The 22,702-nt window shown below is 40.6% G+C and overlaps 1 protein-coding gene across 1 annotated transcript in view; it reads left to right on the forward strand.

The window, feature by feature from the left end:
- PNPLA7 (patatin like domain 7, lysophospholipase) overlaps positions 1-22,702 on the forward strand; it is a 127,252-nt gene that overhangs the window by 52,396 nt on the left and 52,154 nt on the right. The window contains exons 21-25 of the mRNA XM_082775679.1: positions 10,212-10,272; positions 12,356-12,505; positions 20,444-20,507; positions 21,078-21,246; positions 22,311-22,493. Of these exons, the coding sequence (XP_082631805.1) occupies positions 10,212-10,272; positions 12,356-12,505; positions 20,444-20,507; positions 21,078-21,246; positions 22,311-22,493 (627 nt within the window). The remainder of the gene's footprint in view (positions 1-10,211; positions 10,273-12,355; positions 12,506-20,443; positions 20,508-21,077; positions 21,247-22,310; positions 22,494-22,702) is intronic.

The following is a 22,702-nucleotide window of genomic DNA, read 5'->3' on the forward strand; positions in this document are numbered from 1 at the left end:
CTTAAACCACCTTTCTCTTTACACAGTGGATGATTTTAAGTGTTACCACTAGACATTTAAACCATAAATTACTAGTAAGCACTAAACATTTAACACTTAATAATGTCTTGAATGCTAATCTGCACAAAGGCTGTGTTCCAATTCTGCATTTTTGTCTCAGGCAATAATTAATGTCTCTCTTTCACTCTTCCCTATTTTATCAATGGTCAGAATTGTTTTTCCCTGGAGGGCACTCTATGTAGAGGTGTGAATCTTTGTGGTGGAAGTTGAACTTAAGTGCTATGTCTATAGTATAATTTAAACGCCTATTTATAATAGAATTCAAATAATCTTCCCACATTTAAAGAACATGTTTGATCAGCCACAAGCTGCTGACCTTTCTGAGGATGGAGTTATTTTTCTTTAGACTTGCATATAATTTGGCTAATTGTTCGTAATGAAATATATAGGTCTTAATGAAAAGTTCTCTCAAAAAGGCTGTTAGAGAAACATATTCTTAATTGCTGCTATTTGAGATCTCCAAATTCGAAGATAAATATTTAACTAGTATCAAAACTGGGAATTTGTTTTCATTATAGGGTGATTTTAAGAACAAGCATTAGAAGTAGAAAGGAGTGTAAGAGACTATAAATAGGGGATTTGTGCAGTTAGTGCCTTCAGACTGTCTTAGGAATGTAAGATAAAATATTTATATGAACTCAGAGTTCTTGTCGTCTTTTTTTTGGTCTGTTAAATCCACTAGACAAAAGAGAGGAAGGATAGAAGTGAGAGAACTCAAGTGGTAGAGGAAAACAATTGGGTAGAAAGTTTGAAATCAAAGTACAAAGTCAAGTGTGAAGTTCAGGGCATTAAAGTGGAGAGAAATTTTCGAGCTGTTGACTAATAAATTGCATGCAGAGAAGGGTCTGGACAGCAGTTTCCTAGAAAAAGAATGATGGAGATCAAAAGCTGAACATGCCTTAACAATGTCATGCAGTTGAGGAAAATAAGTGTTATTAAAATGCTTTTGAGTGAAGAAATCTTTGCATTCCTGATGGTTGAAAAGCTTCAGTATCAGCCTGCAGCAGCATGCTTGAAGGAAGAGGCAGATCACCTGACGAGAAGAAAGAGGACAAAAAGATGGCTGACTGGTGTTTAGAAATATTAACCTCTAAAAGCAAAATGATTGAATGGTTAAGGGAAGAAACAATAGCTATTTTCAAGTGTATAAAGTTATCTCTTGAAAGAAAGGGCATGAATTACTCACAGTATTGAGACAGAGCAAATGGTAGTGTACTGAAATTGCAGTTGACTATTAAGGAAAGGGTGATTGTGCTCCCTGGAAAGGCTGAAAGATTTGTATAATATCTTAACAAATCCTTTTGTTTGAGGTGGTGTTCAGTGCTGAGCAGAGGGACAGGCTAACGATCTATGTCCTATTTTCTCTCCTGCTGTTCTAGTAGAGTTATTTATACACAGGATTTATGATGTTTTCCCTATCCAACCAGAAGTAATAAAGTAATGAACAGATAGCAGGTGCAATGGTTTTTGAAATAAGTGACTAGGTAGCAAGAGCTAGCTTGTGATTGAGCAGTGGGATATGAAGGATTTCCCTCTTAGTCCTCTGCAAATCAGGAAACTGTATTGTAGAGGAAGGAAAAGCAAACAAACTGCTTCTATCCAACATAGGTACCTCTGACTGACTGATGAGATTAAGTTCACCTGGGTCTTGCTTGAGGGAATAGAGATGAAACCGTGGTGCTTGTCCCCTGAGCCATGGGAAACGCTCCCTTAGTTCAGAGGACAGTTGCTTTTGTTTTGGTGTTTTTGGCAGCTTCCAAAGAGCCTCCATCTCCTGCCTAACAGCTGAGAGCTGAGCAGTTAGTGGGGTAGGATTACCACTTCAGTTAGTTACCCTTGAGCTTTGCTATTATATGTGAAGGCTGAAAACCCCTATGGCTCTGGAAGTTAGATGAGAGACTTCATCCTGCAAACCTTTCAGCAGCCCTGATGTTTGTCAGTGAGCCAGAAAGGGATCTGGCTCTTGAATACGTTATTAGAAAATATTACGGATGGTTAAGAAAATTGTAAACATGGGTTGTGCTTGCGGATGAGAGTGGTGAGAAATGAGTGAAATAGCGCTCTATTCATCCTTACAGTAATTTGGGTTTTTTGAGCTGTGATGCTCAGTGGAAAATTGCACAGCTGATGCTCGGGGAAGCACCATATGCTTGCCTTCTTTTTTGTGTTTTTTCCTGCACATCTGCTTTGGTCCTGTTACAGACAGGATACTGCTTTGCTGGGATCTTTGATGTGACCTGCTATAGCTGCTGTTATTCTGGGGGATGAAACAGATGGGTGAGCCTGGGGGATCTCATCTGATTTATAAGTAATGGCCGAATTTTCAGAGCACATGCCCAGAAATAACAGATGTTGATTTCTGGATCCTCCTCAGTCAAATCTACATCTTCTAGGTTCTCAGGGAAGCATCTCAGCCTTGAGTCATTCTGGATATGGCAGCCTGGATGTTCCCGTCTGAAAGTGGTAAAGTGATCCACAGTGCCAAACTTCTTTGTCTTCTCAGGGCTCGCACCTGAGGACCACAGCTCTCCAGCACAGCCACTGGGGCACTCAGCCAGGGAGAGCATTTGCTCCTCTGACAGCCTCCGTGCTTGCTTCTGGTGCTACTTGAAGCTTTTCAGAGTTGCAGGAGTAAAACGGAATTGATTCTTTCTATTTTCATCACTGCTTTCAGTTCTGAAAAGTAGGACAGAGAATAAGCTCATGGTTTTTGGCATCATGAAGCAGTTTTGAAGCAGTAGCAAGAGCGCAGAATTTGTTAACAGATTACAGAGATATTCTAACATCAGTGTATAACTTGGATCGCATTTCGGTTTCTTTGCCTCTACTGAGCTAAGATTTTTTTTATTTTTATTTTTTTAATTCTAACTTGAAATTTAGACCTGCTGTAGTTGATGGAAATTGCACTGAGAAAGTGCTTTGGTGCTGTGGGGAAGTGAACTGTAAGGCAACCTTTTCCATGCTAGAAATGCACACTAGAAATTACAGAGTTTTTCTGCATCTTTCTTTTAATTCTCTAAGTCTGCCCTTGGGTTTTAAATATATTCAGAACGCATCATCTTTACCAGCAAGTTCTGCTAGTTTTCTATGCTTATTTTAACCAGAGCTTTTCTGAGGTGGACTGAGCTTTCCCGAGGGTTATCTGCCTTACAAAGTGGTTCCATAATGCACGCTCCTCTCAGAGTGCTCCCCTCCAGCATTGTGTACATTGTGCAGCGCATTAGCTAAGCTTGATGTGGCACTATGGAAGAGGTCAGGAGAGGCCATGCTTCCGGATTTTTCTGTTTTGTTCTCATGGCCCATTTAAAATAAGTTTTCCTTGACAGTAGGAGAGGTGGATGTGAAAAGGAGAAAAGAGAAACGTTCAGCGGAAGCGTGGTCACCGACTGTAGCTACCCGTCATGAGGCGGGCAGGAGCGAGTGCTTAGTCATCGCGGTGATGCGAGACTGACATTTTTCTTCAAGACACAAATGATCACAGGCATCAGAAGCTCAAATGACCCCAGGATAAAGCTTCAGCTCTTCTGTATGCTTTAGTGGCATTTGTAAAGGTGCCAGGAATTGTTGCGAGTGAGCATTTAAGATTTGCTTTGTCACCACGGTTCTCAAGCCGTTAAAGTTTTAATCTGAGACCCCTTGCTAAGCTCCCTGTTCCTGTGGCGAGTGGAGTGTTTTGTTGGTTAACTGATCTGGGATGATACAAAGCTTCAATAATGCCATGGTTTTATCAAAGCTGATGAGCTGATTTACGTCTCCTCCTCCCTTGTCCCCTGCCACCCCCAAAAAACCTTCAGAAAGCTGGTAGAGAATGATCTCAAGTCCTGGAATGAACTCTACAGAAACGAAACTGCTATTATGTGAATTTGTATAGATAAAATGGCTATTATTACTATTTTACCCCAATTGTGTTTACTGTATAGAATAGAAAGCCCTTGGCAGCCCTCTTTTCCACACTAGCTTATTCACATTGGGTCGCTGTGTGGTAGAAAGCCCATTTGTTTGTCCTTTATCTCTGATATACGTGAAGGTCTATCATACCCTGCTATGAAGGCATCAATAAATTGTCATTTAACGTATTTAAACTAAAGGTGGTCTATTAGTTCACTGGTTTTGAAATTTTAAAGGCTTAACTATTAAATACACTTTTTCTAAATTTCTTAGTTGGATGACAATGCTCAGCTCAGCTGCAGCTGTTTTATTCCTTCCAAAAACACCGTGCTTTTGGGTGTGGATGATGCTAGAGGATTCACCAGAGAGAATCAGAGTAAACTTGGAAGGAAAACGGTGTTCAGCTTTGTAGGGCTATATGTCAGTTGGTTGTACAAGATCCAAACTAGTGTGTCTGGCTTGCTCCCTGGTTACTTTAGCCAAGGCTCGTTTCCTAAACCAGGAACCTGCAAGAAGATGTCGTTGACAGGAGGTTGTGCTGTCCTTCTGAAGCACTGTGCCTTTGCTTTCTAACAAAGGTGCTGTGTGCCTTGAGTGTAAAATAACATGCAGTTCAACCTGATCCCTAATCCAGATTTTTTTTATTTAAAAAAAAAGCCTTTTAACAATTGCAACAAAATAGTAGGAAGCAGTTGAAGAGTTTGATTCAATCTATAGTGTTATGGTTGGTTTTGCTTTGCTGCTACAAGGAGAAGCACATTTAATGATGCTCTAACACACCCCACTTCCTTCCCCACCAAAATACCATCAGCTTCCAAAATTGCTGCTCTAGCAAAAAGTCCTGAAGGCAAGGATCAGCCCATATGGGGGTAGGAGAGGCAGGAGGTGAGGATGTGACAGTGAAAGGATGCGTGTCTGATCGTAGGAAGCCATAACTGGACTAATTCCACAAACGCCTTTTCTTCAATACCCAGGTTAATTATTATTTGCATGCCTTGAAAATGGTGGGTTTGTTGCTTCTTGAGTTGCTGAAACACCTGCTCTGTGGATGGAAAAATGCAGGCTGGAGCAACCCAACAGTCTTATCTCTGACGTGTGACTTCTTGGCCTCCTTTGCAGCATGGAGCAGAGTTGATGAGTATCTTGTTTCATTTTGGTTTTTACTTTTTATACATTTCTTCTCTTCTAACCAAGATATATTTGTACTACATAGTGCCTTTTAAATCAATTAGTTGTTACTGGTCGTAATAGCCTGTGAATTTGTGAATTCAGAAACAGCATATTGGTGCAGATTTTGTGCAGTCTTCCCAGGATTTCTCTAGATTGGTTTAGTATAAAGTTGGCTGAGACCAGACAAAGAACTTTTTTGGTCCTCTTGTTTCTATTAACAGGTGGTTTGTCAAGCAGTCTATGCTATCCACAGGAAGAAAATACCTTCCTGTGGATGCTTATTTACAACTGAATTCTCATTAAAGTCACTTTCAAAAGGACCTATTGTAAAGCCCTAACCAGTTTCACAGTTGAATAGAAGGAAAAGCCTTAACTAAAATCTAGCCTTGGAAAATTAGCTAGGTGTGGACAGCAGGTTGAAATGTTTCAGAGAACTATAGGAAAGCTGTTACTCTGCAGCGAAGTGTTCAAGGATAGGAATTATAGTAACCGTGAACAGGTAGTGCTCAGGATAATTCCTATACTTGAGGTGTATGGAGTAATCAGCTGCGCGTTTGTACCGTTGCTAGCAGGTGATGTGGTGTCGTAATCCTGCCTGGCCCCATCGCCGAGGGAGGTTTGTTTTGAAACTGGAATTAGTCATCACAAGGTCTGCAAATACGGTCCCCCCGGGAATGTGGAGTTAGTCCCTGCCCTGCAATGCAGAGGCTGCAGGTCTTCTGAGTAATTTAACATTAGTTAAGCAGAGGGAAAATTAATGGCTTGCCAGAAGTTTGTAGCAGATGCAGAAACAGACTTCTCTGTTCTGTGTGAGAGCGCCGGGGGGACTGGAGGCTGCTGTGACAACCTGAGTGGGTCTGACTCGGGATGGAGTTGTTTCAGAAACAGCCAGGAAGACAACATGTTTCTGCGTAGATGAGGTGGTAAGTGGCAAGATAAAAGCTAGGTTGGAGATGGTGAAATTGTGCTGAAAAAAGTGTTCTCTAATGCCATTTGAGAAAGAGAAATACTCTTTATCCCATTTTGCCCTGCACAAAAGTGTTCCAATGAGTTAATCTGAAACGGTGAATAGGTGGGAGGAGGAAGAACATGGTCTCCTCTGCAAAATGTGTCTCAGCTGAATGCCCTGCTCTGGGACAGGTTTTACAATTTTACAGTTGCAGAAGAGGAGAGGATTCAGGGCTTTTGCAGAATGGTACGGGTAAATCTTGTGTCCTGAGTGGCTATCAAGATAGAAAATTGAGTATTTCTCTAGCCCTGTAAAGTAAGCTTTCCTCCTGGCCTTTTGCATAAGCTCTGGAGAGTGAATCTGTTTGCTTCTGAGGCTTGTTTTGACAGTTGGCCTAGACCTTGTTGTACCCTGGCACCCAGACCTACTTTGCGACACCCTACAGGTCCATACCTGGGTTGCTGGCAAAGCCTTGCCAATGTGAACTTTTGGAATCATTTTGCAGCTTGACGTGGTTGCGTTGGATAGGGTAATGCTCTCCTAGTCACAGGGACGAGTTCATCTTGCAGCATGGCAATTTCATCCACGTACCTCTATTCATAACTGGACTTTCAACAAAAGTGCATAATTGACATCTGCTCATTATTGGTTGAAGTGGTTAACTGTGGTGATCTGAGCAGGAGCATGATAATGTGAGCAGGAGCAACTGAGCCTGGTTTATAATCATAAGGAATGATAAATTCAACTTCCTCACAAACTAAAACACATTTGGTTCTCTCCATAGTACAAGGGGTCAAAAAGTAGTGTTTACTTTGCAGGCAGTTAATGATTCTGGCGTAATTCAGAAGCCTCCCAATGTTCTCGGGTAAGTCTGTGCTCCAGCTAGCTGCCTTTTTTATTTTTTGGCACAGAGTTTGTTTCAAACTCAATTCAAACCTTAAATCTAAACTGAGCATTTCTGTGCCAGTGGATGTGGAGTATAGGGCAAGTCTTTGAAGGTCTGGGTGGGTTGGTGCTAGAAGAGACTAAAATCCCAGATTCACTACAGGGATGAGTACCCCACACAAACCGTGCTGGAAAGGCCGTCTGGCCTTACGTGATGGGGCCATGGAAATGAGACTATTTTGCATGCCCAGATGTTTGGGAAGAGCTCAGCACTCTTCTGGCACTGTGTTTGGGAGATACAGGCATTGAGATTCGCCTGGGAGTGAGGGCAGGGGTCTTGTCTGCTTCTGAACAGCGATACCTGAGTCTCTCCCTGGTTCTGCTCTGGGACACTGCTGGGGCTGCATGGCATGCTGCACCACACGAGTACCGCAAATGCAGCACTTCTGCCAGGTCACTCCAGTCTTCCCAGCAGCACTGCCGGAGTTCCTGCCTTCCCTTTTACCTGATCACACTGCCAATTCTAAGTTTTTCCTACAAAGTGCACCAAAATAGTCAGCACAGGAATAACTGCCTGCTGAGTGACTGCCCAGATTGCAGTGACTGCACCAAGGTATCTGCCAGCCAGTGCCCATGTTATCTGGCTTTCTCCTGCCTGGGTCTCTCCAAGGAGGGTGTTCTCTGGCATGTTTGTAATAACTTGTTTCCCTGATATCTCCTCCTAGCCTGGGGGATAATTTCTATTTTCTTTTCCCCCACTTCCCTCCCAAAGACAAACCAGCCCCGCTCTGGGCTGCCCAGGTCCTCCCTGGCCCCGGGGCTTCCTTGTCTCTTGGCTGGGGCTGCTTTTGTGTGTGGCTGCACCTTGTGTGGGGGGGGTTAAATGAAGGTGGTTAGAAACCTGACGGGTGACATTTTATTTTTTTTTCCTGTTCATTTTGAATTCTTCCTGCTTCTCCTGAACTTGGTGAGAGCTGGTCTGCAGAGTAATGGCTTCAGGTAAATCACTGAAGCTTGGGTCTGTTGTTGATGAAGATATGCGATTTATATCGACTTCTCATTCAGACTGATGGACAAACCTCTTTTAAGGGAAAACATTTGCCTTTTTGTGAAACAAAATTCAGTGTATGTAATATAAAACTCCAAGGAAATTTGAGGGCAGTTCTCAGCTACGATCCCAAATTGATGTTCCTTCGACGTTGCCATGACTGCGGCAGAGTGACTCATCCTGTTATGGTTAGCAATTTGCTTGTCTTACAAAGTCACCGGGGAAATAATTTTTCCATATCTATATGTACCAAGGCTGTAAGGTTTGCTATAGCAAACAAGACAAATAATATTTTGTGGTAATACGAGCAGCCAACTGGAAAACGAGACCAGTAGGTTCTATTCTTAGTTCTGTCATTAACCTTGGACATTTTCTTCAATTTAACTCAAGCTCTCCTTGGCTGTCTGTAAACCAGAAAAAGTTATAAATACAGGAGATGGTTTTAGAAGGTAATTAAAATTCTGATGTTTAAAGTGGTCTGGAAATGTAAAATGTTCATAAATAATACTTCCAAAACTGCTGGAGTAGAGTCACGCTATGTGGATGTGGTTTATCAGGTGAATGTGTGAGGGACAGGTGTGGCAAATGCTCCTGAGGAGCAGGCTTACCTCCCTTAGGGAGGGAAATCAGTCTCACCCACACTAGTAGGAATTCTGTCTTCCCCTCTTTGGGGCAAATTTCCCTGGCTAAGCCCACCTCTGCTCATTGAATCCCAGAGCTGCCTGTACTTGTGGCATGCCGAAGGGTTTCAGGCCCGATCTGAGGTTCCAGAGCAACGAGCGGCCAAGGCCGGTGGCTTGCCTCAGCATCGGGCTGCTGTGTGCTGGTGGTGGCAACTGCATCTGCTGCCAGGGCAAACAGAGGAACTTTGCTGAACTTGAGCTTGATGTGGCATCTTTAGGAAGCTGCAGTTATGGCTATGGGAAAGAAATTACTGAAATAACTTTGTTTAGCTTGTCCTCCTTGCTCTGTTATAATTTCTGCGTCAGAAGGTACCTGTTTGATCTCCCTTCCTCCTACAGGCACTGCAGAAATCAGTGCTAATATATTAAAGCTGTGAGGTTTCATAGTCTGTGGCAACTTTTTTCTTTTTGCAGTAAGATACATAAAATAATTCTGCTGGGCAGATTGACCCGTCATGATGGTCTTTTATTTGAAAGATGCAACCTGAAGCCCTTGTTCCTAGGGGAATGGTGTGTCTTTTTGTCCAAAGGCAAGGTAGCCGCTTGCTACTGCTTGTTTAGCCTGGTACTTTGAAGATGCTTTGTCATTTCAGTTCTGTTTTTTGTTTTTGTCCTATGAAAGATTACATCTGTTTTGACTTTGAATTGTTTGTCAAGGGGGGAATATCTAATGATTACTGTGATAATTCTGAATGCATTTAAGTATCTCATTTTCTTATATGGTAAAACATTTTTGCACAGCTGTTTAGAATAAACAATGCATTTTGCAAGTCTACCTTGATATTCCTTGATATTACAATTACTAGTCTTCTGCTACACCACTTGTTGGGAAATATTGATTATTGATGTCGGAGGTAGGCTGATCAGTTTTAAGGCTTGCTTGGCTATGGGAGCATTGGTTTATATCAAAGTCCACTTCAAAATGGCTGAGAGGGGGGGAAAAAAAAATCTGTCCTGTCAAGGGAACCATGGAAGGTGATTTGTGGGGGCAACATTTTAATAAGTATTTTGTTCTGATTCTGTGTATTTGTCCCATTATTTGAGATATCTTAAATTGATTCCTGTGAGCTGACTGATTCACAAGGCAGGGGGTGGAAGCAGGACTGGTGGGGAATCTGAGTGCAGCCTTGAGCCTTTGTTACCTACAGAAGGTGAGGGGGGGTGCAACAGCCTCTCAACAGTGACAGGGACTTTCTGTGCTAGAGGTGCAAGTGCACTGCAGAGAAGAGAATGGAAAATTTGATTCGACGTGTTTCCCCAAATAATTGGATTTTTTCTTCTGTTGCCAGAGTAAGTTAAATATTGTTTATTTCTAGTAAGACTAAAATAAGGTAAAATAAATCAAGACAAATGATCAGTCACCATACATTACAGCCAGGAAAGAAGTTATGGTTACAAAACTGTATCTCCTTATTATTCAACTTGAGATAACATCTTACAGAAGTTTGAAAGTATCCATTTAGATGCATTATTTTTAGTGCACTCTGTTTGAATGTTTCTTTTCTTACCCTTTCTCTCTCATTGCTAGGTTGTGACTAGACTTATTCACTTGCTGGGTGAGAAGATTCTTGGCAGTCTTCAGCAGGGAGGTAAGACTCATTCCTGGACTATTCCCACCCATTCTGGTGCTTCCTTGGAACTAGATTTACATCATTAAATTCGGAAACAGAAAGTGCATTCTTGACAAGATATTTTGTTTCTAAATATTTTAGCTGTTGTCACAGCTAATTCATTATATATAAATACTTTTTTTTTTTTGTGGAGAATGGCTGAAGAAGTATGGGAGTGGAATGATTTGCAAATGAGAGAAAAATACTGCATATATGCAGTGAAACTTTCTTAAAATTTCTTGCAAAAGAGGAGCTCAAAGGGAGCACTGGAAATAACTGCTATAACAGACTTGAATCAGATAGTCATGCTGAGTGGCATCTGCACATTGACTGACTTAGTATGTCTGTGTTTGCATTATTTCAATGAATTGTCTGAGAGCAAATGATTTGTTGTGCGTTGTTTTGTAGGCTTTGTGTTTGTGGCAGAGGCAAAGCAAAGTGTATTTACTAATTGAAGTGAGTAGGAGGAAATTTTCCATACAGGTTGTTGTTCTTGAGCAGCTTTTTAAAGAAAACAGATGCGTGTTAACTACCAATAGTTTTGTGGGGTTCTCTGCTGCTCTGTTTTTGTTTGTTTTAATACAAAAATTCTATGCTATTACTTTTATTGGTGTTTTTACAATATTCCAGAGAGATTGAAATTAAGTAGTTAACTCGCATGTTTTGGAGAGTAAATTGTGAAGTCCACACTTTTATCGAAGTCTGCTCTTTACTGTTTGGGTACACAGTCAGTTTTGTAGGAAGCTCTGGTGATAATTGAACTTAAACTTTTGTGCGTGCTGAAATGCTTTTGTGGCCTAGGGCAGAATCTGCACTGCTTAGGAATTAGGACGATATGTGATAGGCAGAAGACAGGAGGAAAACTAGTCAATCAGAGCATAGCTATTGAAGTTCTGAGGAAAGAAGGTCTGATGGAGATGAAAGAGTGGAACTGTGACATGTAACTTGTTTGAACCTGTAAATATCTTCTTGAAGATCACCTAAAAGAGAGGAAAAACTATGTAATGATCTGTAGAGAGCTATTTTAGAAGACTTGAGATGAATAATTCCACTGTTGAATATATCTGAAAAAGATTTATCTGGTGTTTCTTTTAGTCCGACAGTATACTACTGATCTTGCATATATACTTTGAATGAGTTCTTGTATCAATTACAGTATATCAAGTACTTCTGTGTCCATATCAAGAATTTATCTTCATGGTACATGTTGCACCTTTGCTGGATGAAATAAGATGAGTAGGATGTTAAGCTTCATACCATCTAAGTTAATATTATACACTTGCAGCTGAGTTGGTAGGTGCTAACAGCAAAGTGAGGTTGTCTGAGAAGGCTTAAGGAGGAAAAGAAATAGTATAAAAATAAAAAGAACAGTTTGTAGAACACACTCAACGTTATTCTTTTCCTGAGCTAAATGATCTGGGAAGATCTCAATCCTACATGTTACATGCATCACATGCTTCTGTCAAAAGTGCTTTTCTCTGCCCATAGTCTTTTTCTTTACTCAGTTTACTGTAATATATTGCAGATACTTCCACAGTTGTTTTGTAGCTATTTTAGAGATTCCATATTTTATTTTAATACTCCTAGATACCTATCTGTAAAGATCCACATTTTCCCATCTTGGAGAATAGTGAAAATAGGTGTAGATACATGTTTCCCGTAGGAACTTTGTTGAAAACAGGTATTTACTTCCTTGATCAGGAATACCATAAAAAGTGAATGTTTATTTTGGGAATATTTCAATACTGACAACAGATTTTGGGGTTTTGTTATTTCATTTAATTCCTCTTGAGAGGTAAATCGATGTCTATCTCAAAGTTGTGGCTGTTTACAGTCATTACGAGTGCCTTTTTGTCTTTTTCCTAACGGGTCAAGTAAATGCACATTGTATTTTTACCTGTTCTCATCACACAGATATTTTTAGCTTTGCCTAACTTTACCCACATGCTATGTCACCAGCAAAAAATGATGGAAATCAATCTTTCTCCTGTTGTAAGTGAAATATGTGGGATCTTTCCTTCTTTGTGAAATGGAGAATTATTATTTTTTTCTTTTCAAACAGGTCATCCTCTTGGGTTACACAGCTCGAGTAGCAAGTGGGATGCCGGAAATCCTGCCAGCAATCTCTCTACAGTAGCAATTATGCCAGTGTCTGAAGAGGTGCCACTTACTGCTTTTACTCTGGAGCTCAAGCATGCTCTCAGTGCTGTGGGTAAGAAGTGTTTACATGTTACTGCATCATGGAAAATAAATGCCTATTAACTTTTTAGAGGTATAGCCAGGTACTTGTCAATTAGTTAAAGGGGGATTTGTGCTGCATTCAGAGGGGTAGCAGCACAGCCGTGCTCAAGATCAGACCCTTTGTAATCTCTTGCTGCATTTGATTTGCTCTTTTCCTGTCCCTAACATTTAATATTAGTAGATGACTTATGACTCAGAAATATTAGCTGATTTGTCTGGCCTGTTGACTTGGCTGTCATCAGCCCTCCTAAGACTGCATGAGCTTTCGTGGACAAATCCACCACCCATATACTGTCCCTTTTGAGAGCCCAATTCTATCTCTCAAGTGTGAGACCCCTTCAGTCTTTCTTAATTGTATGTCTTGATCCAGCAAAGGATTTCTGATGCAGTTTTCTTTTGCGGAGGTAGGTTGTGAGTAGCAAGTCTAACACTTGATAGAGGAGCCTTGTGTAGGAGACCCACCTAGGTTGGTACTGGAATTCTAAACAGTTCTGAATTATGCCTTCCCATACTGGCTTGTGTTACCTTGTTTGTTGCCAGCTTGTCTGTCTTGTACTCACAAAACCATATATTCAATTCACAATTGATTCATTAATTGCTACATCCATTGGTGAAGTTGTATGTGCAAGTTTCAGGTGCTTACAAAACCAAGTATTCAATTCACACGTCAGTTCTGACTCTGTAGTGCAGTTTGACATTTTTCTGAATGTCTTCTTTTTATCCTTATACACTATCACGGATCTTGAGTAAATCTCCTGTAGTTCTTTGAATTGTTACTTTTCTGTCTCACAGCTTAGTATTTTGAAAAGTACAGGTTACGAGATGCTTGAGGTATAACCACTTACATTTATTGGTTATTTACTTTCTTGACCTCAAATATATCTAAAGCTGGCACTTACTATTCTGTTTAAAAATCTAGGTAAGCAGGCAAAGGAAAATGTTGTTGATGTTTGAACTCTTTCACCTTTTGAGATATAAATTTGTATGCAGATGATGGTGTAGATGTGTTACAGTGAATACTAATTTGTGGGTGTTTAAAGATTCCTCTTATTTTGAGGTGGCAAAAAAAATAAGTTTGTAACAGAACACAGATTTCAGCCATAGCTATATTGCTAATGGGTACTTATAATGGATTGTTGCCAGCCTGTTTTGATGGGTGACAGCACTAGGAGCCTGTAAATAAAACAAACAAATCTTAAGTACGTAAGAGGACTATTCAGAATAAAAATAACCGTTCTAGTTGAAAGCAACTAGAATGTAACAAACTAGGGGTTTTGTTTTGATCGCTTGGCCTTTTCTTGTGCACCCTTTTTCTTTTCTGCATCTAAACTGACGTCTGTGTAGTACTTGGCAGCTATAGATGGTACTATACAACCTTGGCATCTGAAGTTCTTGCCAAAATGGAGCAGACGGCTGCAGTGGGAAGAGGAAAGTGTTGTGTGAAAACACAGCTAGCCATATGGTTCCAAACACAGCTGGTAGACCAAGCTCTCTAGCCTTGATAGCCTCTGTTCATCAGGTCAGCCTATTGTTTATTCAGCCCCACAACTCTTGGAAATAGTGGTTAACCTCCTGCCAATGGTTTACCGTGCGTGTTTGTATGTTGCATAGTTTTGAGGGGTATCTTGTGCAGGCTGCATTGTGTGTTTTGTTTTTTTTTTGTTTTGTTTTTAAGCTTTTCTGTTTTCTCCTTTATGATAAGACTACAAATCGTTTGGATGTTCTGTACTGGCTCATGACAAAGTGGTCTGGGCAAGGTGCTAGGCTTTTGGAATGGGTTTTCTTCTGACTTCTTGCATCAAAAAAAAAAAAAAAAGGCTCTAAGAGTCAGTGTCATGAACAAAATTTGAGTTCGGCTTGTGTTGATGTGCACCTGACCAGTTAGAACTGTGTATGTTTTACATGTAGGGAAATTGAAACACTGTGGAAGATTTTGATTAGGACCTTAGTTAACAGCTATTATCTTGAAACCCCACGCCTCTGTCTGAGTGCTTACTTGCTTCTAACTTTCAAATTGTCAGATTAAGTCTTGGTTTTAGTTGTGAGCTCTGAGTAGGCATTACGCTTGATTATGGAAATGAATGGTGGTGTTTAATATGCTTGAAAAAGCTATCTAAAATTGTTACAAGATGTCATTTAATACTTAAGTTTGATCCATGTTGCTTCATTGCTCTGGCCTTGAAATATATTCCAGAGCAGTATAGGGTAGCCTTTGTATGTGTGAACTTTTATGGGACAAAAGCGGTTGTTTTTTAGCTTTCTACTGCAACTTTAGAGAATTCTTTACTCTTCCAGTTAATAGTATTTTAGATAAATGTTGCAGTGATGCTTAGAATCCCCTTGCTGCAGGGTGGAGATAAGGACAGAAGAAAGTAGAACAGTAATACTGAGATCATTGCAAGAGTCCTAATGAGCTGTAATCACAGGAGATGGTCAGGTATTGGTAATTTTTGGGAGGAGTCTGCCATTGTTTCAGGCTGACCTTCATCCTGGAGAGAGTGGTCTGGATGCGGACTGGGTTGAACAAAACCTGCAAAAATGAGATTAGCGGATGCTTTTCTATGCCTGGGACTGGCACCAGAAGGCTATTACCAGTGCTATGAGTTGGAGCTGGTTTCAGCTAAATCTGTTTAACTGTTTTGGGATTTTTGTTTGTTTGTTTAATTTTAACTGCTTCCATCTTATTAAAGGAGTCTAATAGTAATAACAAACAGAGTATCTAAATCCAATAGCAGAGGATTTGGGACAGCATTAATTAATATATACCATCTTCAGAAAAGAAAAAAAGGAAATTATTCAGGAAAAATAAGGCGGGGTCTAACAGTTTGGTTATTGATTCTGTTGTGTGGGTAGAATTTATTTCTTAACGTTAAGCTTGAAGTGGGGACAGTTGCACCCAGACTGCTCTCCAGCCTGGGCTGTTGGGGCCCCAGAGCCTGCTCCTCGCAGGCTGGGCTTGCATCCTGTATGCAGGGAGCGCTGAGCATGCAGGACTGCCCACAGCTCTTTTCACACTGTTTTATCAACCATTTTGTGGTTTCTTTGAGATCTGGTGTTTCTGTGACTTATGATAATTCAGATATTGTTTCCAGACTGTGTCATTGTGTCCTAATTAAATACTGAAAGACGTTCATGTTTCCATGGCGTTTGTTCTGTTAAAAGCTGGGCTGGGAAGCAGTTACTTGGTATCTGATGGCAATAACTCAACATGAATCTGTCTTCATTTCAAGAAAGGTCTGATTGTGAAATATGATCTGAGCACAGAGGAGAGCAGGAAAGTCCTGCAGAGCATGGTGAACCAGCGGCTACTTCATTGCTTCCTCACTCGGTTTGTTTTAATGCTTCATTGTCAAAGCCCTTTCTTTTAACCTTGGTCTCTGGGTCTCCAGAGAAAGAGGATGTAGAATATAAAACCTCCAAAAAGTAGGGACAGAATTTTCTCCTTCAGAACTAGAGTGAAATGGAAGTGGGCAAGTGGTGTACAGCTTTTGGTTTGGTTTGATTTGGTTTGGGTTTTGCTGTGCAGTTCCAGGTTAGGTTAACCATGTCGATGAATTCTGGTCAATGTTCTTTGGATTTATCTTACTTGTTTTCCAGTAATCCTTGTAGAGCTGAGAGCAGCCCATGTCAAAAAGCTCTTCTAAAACATTCAGGTTTGGAAAAATGTATTTGCCTAACTAGTTTTTAATTCTTCCAGTGAGATCTTTTACTGAGAGCACCTAAATAGTACCACGTGGCTGTGTAAATTCTGATTTTACGTGAGAGCCCTCTGATCATATGAAACTTCAGACTGAAGGAGAGAAGGATTCAAAACCAACATACACTTCTCTCTTCTTGTTTCCGGGCCTTTTAAAAGCTATGCTCTCTTGTGGTTCCTAAAAAACGTATACTGTATTAGAAATCTCACTGAAACATTTTCACTAAAAATATATTGGAGGTTTAGAGTGCAACTTCACCTGAATTTCCCTTCTTTACACACAAATTAAATTTAAACATTAAGTATTTTCTGTGTTGAAATGAATGCGGTGCCTGGAACCCAGCAGAGGCTGGTACTTTCTGCTGGGCAAAATCTTCTAACGCTGAGACATCAAAACCCTTTATCAGTTCTGTGTCTTTGACAGATAACTTTGTAGACTTTTTGTTAGGTGCAATTTGATGAAGTCCAGGAAAGTAAGTTAGCTGTAATGAAACTTTCCACAGTGCATTTTGTACTGGGCAGTACCTTTATGTGTCAGTATTTTACCCAGGTTGAAGTGGGTTTGCAACCATGTCTAAGCATCAGTTACCATTCCTTCCTTCCTTCGTGTGTTTCCCAATTCATATTTGATCCAACTTTATTTGATTCAACTGAGGTGTATGATTTCTCTATTATTAGAGATAGAACTAGGGCATCTAAATTGCCACTCCTTCACATCTTGTGAAAGTGCTGTTATATGGAAAAGAAAAAAAAAAGTCAATACCATGCTTATCTTTAGAAAGAAGGGAAGAGGTTTATGTCTCTCATGTGATGCTTACAGCTTTTTACTGGGTCAGGATTTGAGACTGGAAGCCCTGCTGAAGTGCTGCCTCAACCCTGTCATCATTTTCTTAAAAGATGAAATGAACTAGACCAGTGTTTTGTCAGTGTTTTTTTTTTTTTGTTTTTTTTTTTTCCCCCTCACTTCTCTTTCATGGGCTTGTAGTTTTGTCCAGAAAACAGATGACTTTGGAGCACCAATTTAGATGCTCCATGCGGTTTCTCAATGAATCACGATCATCTGTGCCTGGGGATTAGGCTGCTGCCAGGATTCAGACTCCCAATGAGTTGCTGACAGAAAAGTCTCTTGGGCTTTTAAAAGTCACTACCCCTGGCTTGGAAATTCATGAACTGCAAATTGCCGGAGGCTTGGAGAATGTCATTAAGTTTTCTTCACTCATGCCCAGCAATCTGTTGCTGGTTGTAGTCAGAGGGACAATAGTGGGCTAGATAAATATTTAACGTTACCTCCTATCACCTTTCCTAAGCTCTTAACTTTGAGGTGTTAACCCTATGTCTAATCCTATGGAAAGAACAGTCCCTGAAGGGTGCAGGCAGTGGTGGGAGGATGGAGGGACGCTGCCACGAAGCCAGGGGCAGCTGTAAACCACCTGCGGGGCTGATGTCAGGTGTGGAGAGAGCATCACGTTATCTCCTGATAACATGTTGAAGATCCAGGAGTACATCATCTCAGACGTTCCTCCTACTGGTGTGGCTGTGCGAAGGGGATATGCCTGAGTGATTTTTATTACTTCATTGTTCTCATCAGTTTAGTCTAAATAACTATTTTGGTCATTCTATTTTATGCACTTGAGAACGCATATGTTGATGTTGTGATCACATTAATGGAGGGTTATTTAATGGTTGATTAATTGGGAGCTTGCTAGGAATCAGACGTGCAGAGCAGATGGTTGTTGCTGCCGAAGCAAAGCAGTCGGTTTGGCTGGAGGCGTCCCCACGTCCTGTGCTGGCTGCGAGCGATGGGCCGCATGTCGGCGTCCCGCACCGCCGCTGCGGGGTGCTGGGCAGGCCCCCGAGCTCACAGCTGTGTCTGTACACACCGGATGGGAACGAGGCAGCCCCTTCCCAACCTAACAAGCGAGGTGGGTGGATGTGCTTTCTTGGTGCCTCTTCAGGGCTCGGTAGAGGCCCCATTCAAGAGTGGTGTCTGTGGGTGAGGTAACTGTCATCCTGGCTGATGTCAAGGTGCATCCGAGCTCTACAGAGTCTGCTTTTTGCTGTGTAGGAGAGGCGTTTGGCTTGCTCACAGTGCTAAATGGCTTCCTTCTGGGGCAGGTGCCCCCAGTGCCTCAGACCAGTGTGGTGGAGTCTGAGCTCCTTTGACCTTCTTAGATTCGTGACCGAGTGCGGGGAGGTTAATGGCAAATGCGAAGGTGGAGCACTCTGTTCTCTTCTTATCGTTAGTCTCTCTTATTGGACACTTTTATGGCATTCCTCAGCTCATTTTACATTCCTGGCTGTTAGTCCTTGCCTGCTAAACTTCCACCACAGTCATAAAACTTAGTAAGCCACATATCCTGGATGAATATTTGGTCCACATATCATTTCTGTTTTGCTGAGAACTTTGACATGTTAATGAACACAAATGACAACTCTGATGTTGAATGCTTTTTCAAAATTTACCTGCCCTTTATCCCTTACTGTCTTCATAGTATGCAACGTCACAAGTATTTCTTCTGGGAAACCTCTCTTAATTCCATTACTCCATCCGGAGTTGTGCTAGTGCAACTAGCTGAACGGTGAGCCAGATCAAAGGATCAGCCAACATTAAAATGCCATGGTAAAAAAGTCCACGAGCAGTGGGGGCAGATCCCTGCAGACTGTTCAAACAGCACAAACGGAGGGGAGGCACAGGTGTAAGGACCGAAGGGCAGTTTAAACCACTTTTGCTGCTGAAATATTTATGATTTAATTCCCTCTATTGTAGACCTTTTACTTTCAGAGGAATCAGCTGCCATTTCTTTCTCCTGTTGTTGGAGGATGAGGAAATGAATTTCAACTCTCAAGTCATCTTCCTTTCTGTGATTTCTTAACAGCTTTTACTTTTTATATTTTTTTAAGCTCTGCCTATGGAACATTTGTGTCTATTTTTATTTCTTCTTATCACTAGTGTAAAAAAAAAAAAAAAAAGGAAAGCATTATTTGGATGTTTGAAAATACAAGATGAAAGGTTTGAGCTTTTTCTATCTCTAACACTAAACTGTGTTAAAGTAGCATGAACCCTAGGCAGGAGGAATTGAGCATTATAGGTGAAATAGATTGCCGTTTGCCACTGAAGGTCGAGGTGGCTAGCTCTAGGTACTGTACTTGTGGGGTGGGTTGAACGTCTAAGTGTGGAATTACAATACTTCACCATGTTGTTCATTCATGGGTTCTTGATTTTTACTAAATACATAAAGCCATGCTGCTTTATTACTGCCTTGAGAAACTACACATGATTAAATGTTTTGATATTTCGTAGTTGGATTTCAGTTTTTATTAATTGAAGAAATGAAAGATTACATTAGGAGAACACTAATACAAAGAGATTGCTGTTTCGTCTTTGGTAAATGTGAATTTCTCAATATGAGACAGATAATCTCTTTAGGTTTGAGGTTAAATCTTTACATTTTCTTTGGTTTGCTTTTTTGTATTTACCTGCAACTATTCTGCAACCTCCACCATGCATGGCATGTATTACTGCCGAAAAACAGAATTTCTAATTTTAAAAAAAAGACTAAAGTGCCTGCAAGAAGCTACTTTTCTGAGTACTGAAATTAACTCAGACACTGCTATCACCAGATGTGTGCGTGTTTATCTGTAGTGGAAGCAGTGTGAATCAGACTGCCCTATGGATTTTGGAGTCTTGGAGGTTGGCAGTGGTATAGATTCCTGTTGCTGTAATAAATGGAAAGTACTACTAGAGAGCTTTAAGGTTTAACTGGGGAGTTGTTTCACTGCAGCATGAACAAATTATATATTTCTATAGGTCAGTGAATTAATAGCTTTTTTATTTGAAATCAGATTCCTGGTTTTTCTGTGATATGAATATTGTGTTCATGGCATGAAAATGCAGCTGCAGTAGAAACCGTTATTTTGTGTGACAGTGAGGAATGCAATAAAAGAGCTTTTAGGTTGGGACTAATGCATTCACAGCTCTGGGAATGTGGAGAATGGGAAGATGTTATTGTAGATAAGCGTGAAAATTTTTGTGAAGACTTTGTGCTAACTTTCTTCATTGTCAACTCTAATCAGTGCACTTAGCCATCATGATCTTCAAAGAAAATACACAACTGCATATATTATAGTGGTATGGCTATAGCACTATACACTTAATACAGTTCATCAGGAGGTGAGCGGCAGGTGTTCACATATGGAAAACTGTTCTTTTAGGTCCTGCTTTGCTGCTCACAAGTGATAACATCAAACAGCGACTTGGTTCTGCTGCCCTGGATAGGTACGTGCCTTCTTCATTGTTTATGGAAGAAATGTATTAAGATGGTCTTACATCTTAAAGATGGTCTGTGCTGGTCTTACAAATATACAGTGTTTAAGAATAAGATCCTGTGTTTTAACATATATTATGCTACATATATGTAATCAAGCATATTTGATGATCAGGGTGTTTGAGACAATAATATTTCAAGACTACTTCGTTCAAATGTGTGTTTTGCTTTTTTCCCCATAGTTACTTTCTCACTTGTGCAATTGGAAAAGCTGAATTAGTCCAAGTGGGTATCATGTAGTCCTTAGGGAAGTCATGGAAGCCCTACTGAAGTTAGACAGCACTGCACCTTCTTTTCTCTGTGCGCATATCTAATGGTATAAATAATGGAGAAATAAAAATGCATGAGCCTGGAAATGAGGGTGGATGAGATAAGTGTTTTGAATTTAGATTGGACGAGCAAGAGAAGAAAGTTTCTGACGCCCTTCAAATTTTGTGCTTGACGTATAAGATTTCTCTCCACTCCGGCAGGAGCTATGCCATAAAACAATTTTTGTTGTTGTTGTTCTTTTCTGTCCCCAGTATCCATGAATATCGACTAACGAGCTGGCTGGGACAACAGGAGGATATTCACCGTATTGTACTCTACCAGTCAGACAGCACTCTTACTCCATGGACGCAACGCTGCATCAGGCAGGCTGACTGCATCTTAATAGTAGGACTGGGAGATCAGGAGCCTACCGTTGGAGAGGTGTGGAAATAACTTCTTCCCATATTAACAGTGCAGATCAAAGAAGGTCGTTTCACACAAGTGAATTTGGGGGGATTTGATACCCACTGAAGCACAGATAATGAAATGTTCACGAGAAATATGTTATAGTTACAAGAATAATTAAACGAGGATTCTCAGAGATGGCAAGCTTTATGTAAAAGTATTTCCAGATAAGTTCCAAAGAATCATTTAGGTCAGAGGTAAATCAAAAGCTTTAAAGCAATATGTCAGTCACGTTTCTTTGCAGGATCTCCAGATAAGCAGATAAAGTCTCTTCTTGGTTGGATTTCATGGTGTGTGTATGTATGTAGAAAAAAAATAGATAAAAAATCTGTTGTACAAATAATTTAATGTATTTTGTTACAGACTGTAAGCCTTTTTTCCCCCCCTATTACCTATTTTTAGCTTTGGTATTTTACTACCAGAGTTTGTTGACCAGGCATATAAATTCTACAATAATTGGAAAAGTGGGTTTATTAAGATTGTGAAGTGCAGAGTATGACCTCCAAAGAGCCAGGGACCGTTAACCATCTGCAGCATTCTCGTGCGTCGTTTCGTGTTGGTTCTTTATGTCTGCATGTGGGAGGCAGGAAGCATGGTAATGTCAAGTCACCGTCAGTTGCCTAAAACAAGAAAATAAGGAAGGCAAGTAGGAAAAAGCGGTCTGATTGGAAGTGGGGGGGAAAAAAGCAAAATATGCTGAACATTTGTAGGCTTAAGTATGGCACGAGAAGCAACCTCATTCAGCATGAACAGCATGCATCTGTGCTGTGCATTTAATGGTTTATGTTTTAGGTAAAAAGTGTTCATTTTTAAGCATTCAAATTTGAAACCTTGTCTAGTTTTAGAGTTCTCTTTGCTGTGTAAATCCACTAAATCAATCTTGTTTGAGTTTCTTAGTGTGCATAGAGGTCTGCAGATTAAGTTATGGGGTCAGAAATATATTTGCATGTGTATTCCCCAATACAATATTGTATTAAAGCAATAATGGAGCAGTAACAACCTGATGCCCAAATTCCTTTGATGTGTATAATTTGCTGTAGCTGGAGAGGATGCTGGAGAACACAGCGGTCCGAGCCCAGAAGCAACTCATCTTGCTGCACAAAGAAGATGGACCCCTGCCTTCCCGAACTGTGGAATGGCTCAATATGAGGAGCTGGTGTTCTGCTCATCTTCATCTCCACTGTCCCCGCAGGGTCTTTTCCAAAAGAAGCCTACCAAAGCTGGTAAGAGATAAAGCAATTTACTATAGGAAACAGAAATAAGGGGCTCATACCATCCTGACGGTTTCATGGTTGTCTATTTGATATACTAAATGTTGAGTCAAGGTCACACCAATCAGTAGAAGTATCCTCATTGGCAGGATCCCTGTGCTTGAGAATATAATGCTAAAGCAGAAATGGTGTTTACTGGTGACTAAATCCTTGGTTAAGAA

Source organism: Aythya marila (genome assembly GCF_965140915.1).
Source record: "Aythya marila genome assembly, chromosome: 19".
NCBI lineage: Eukaryota > Metazoa > Chordata > Aves > Anseriformes > Anatidae > Aythya > Aythya marila.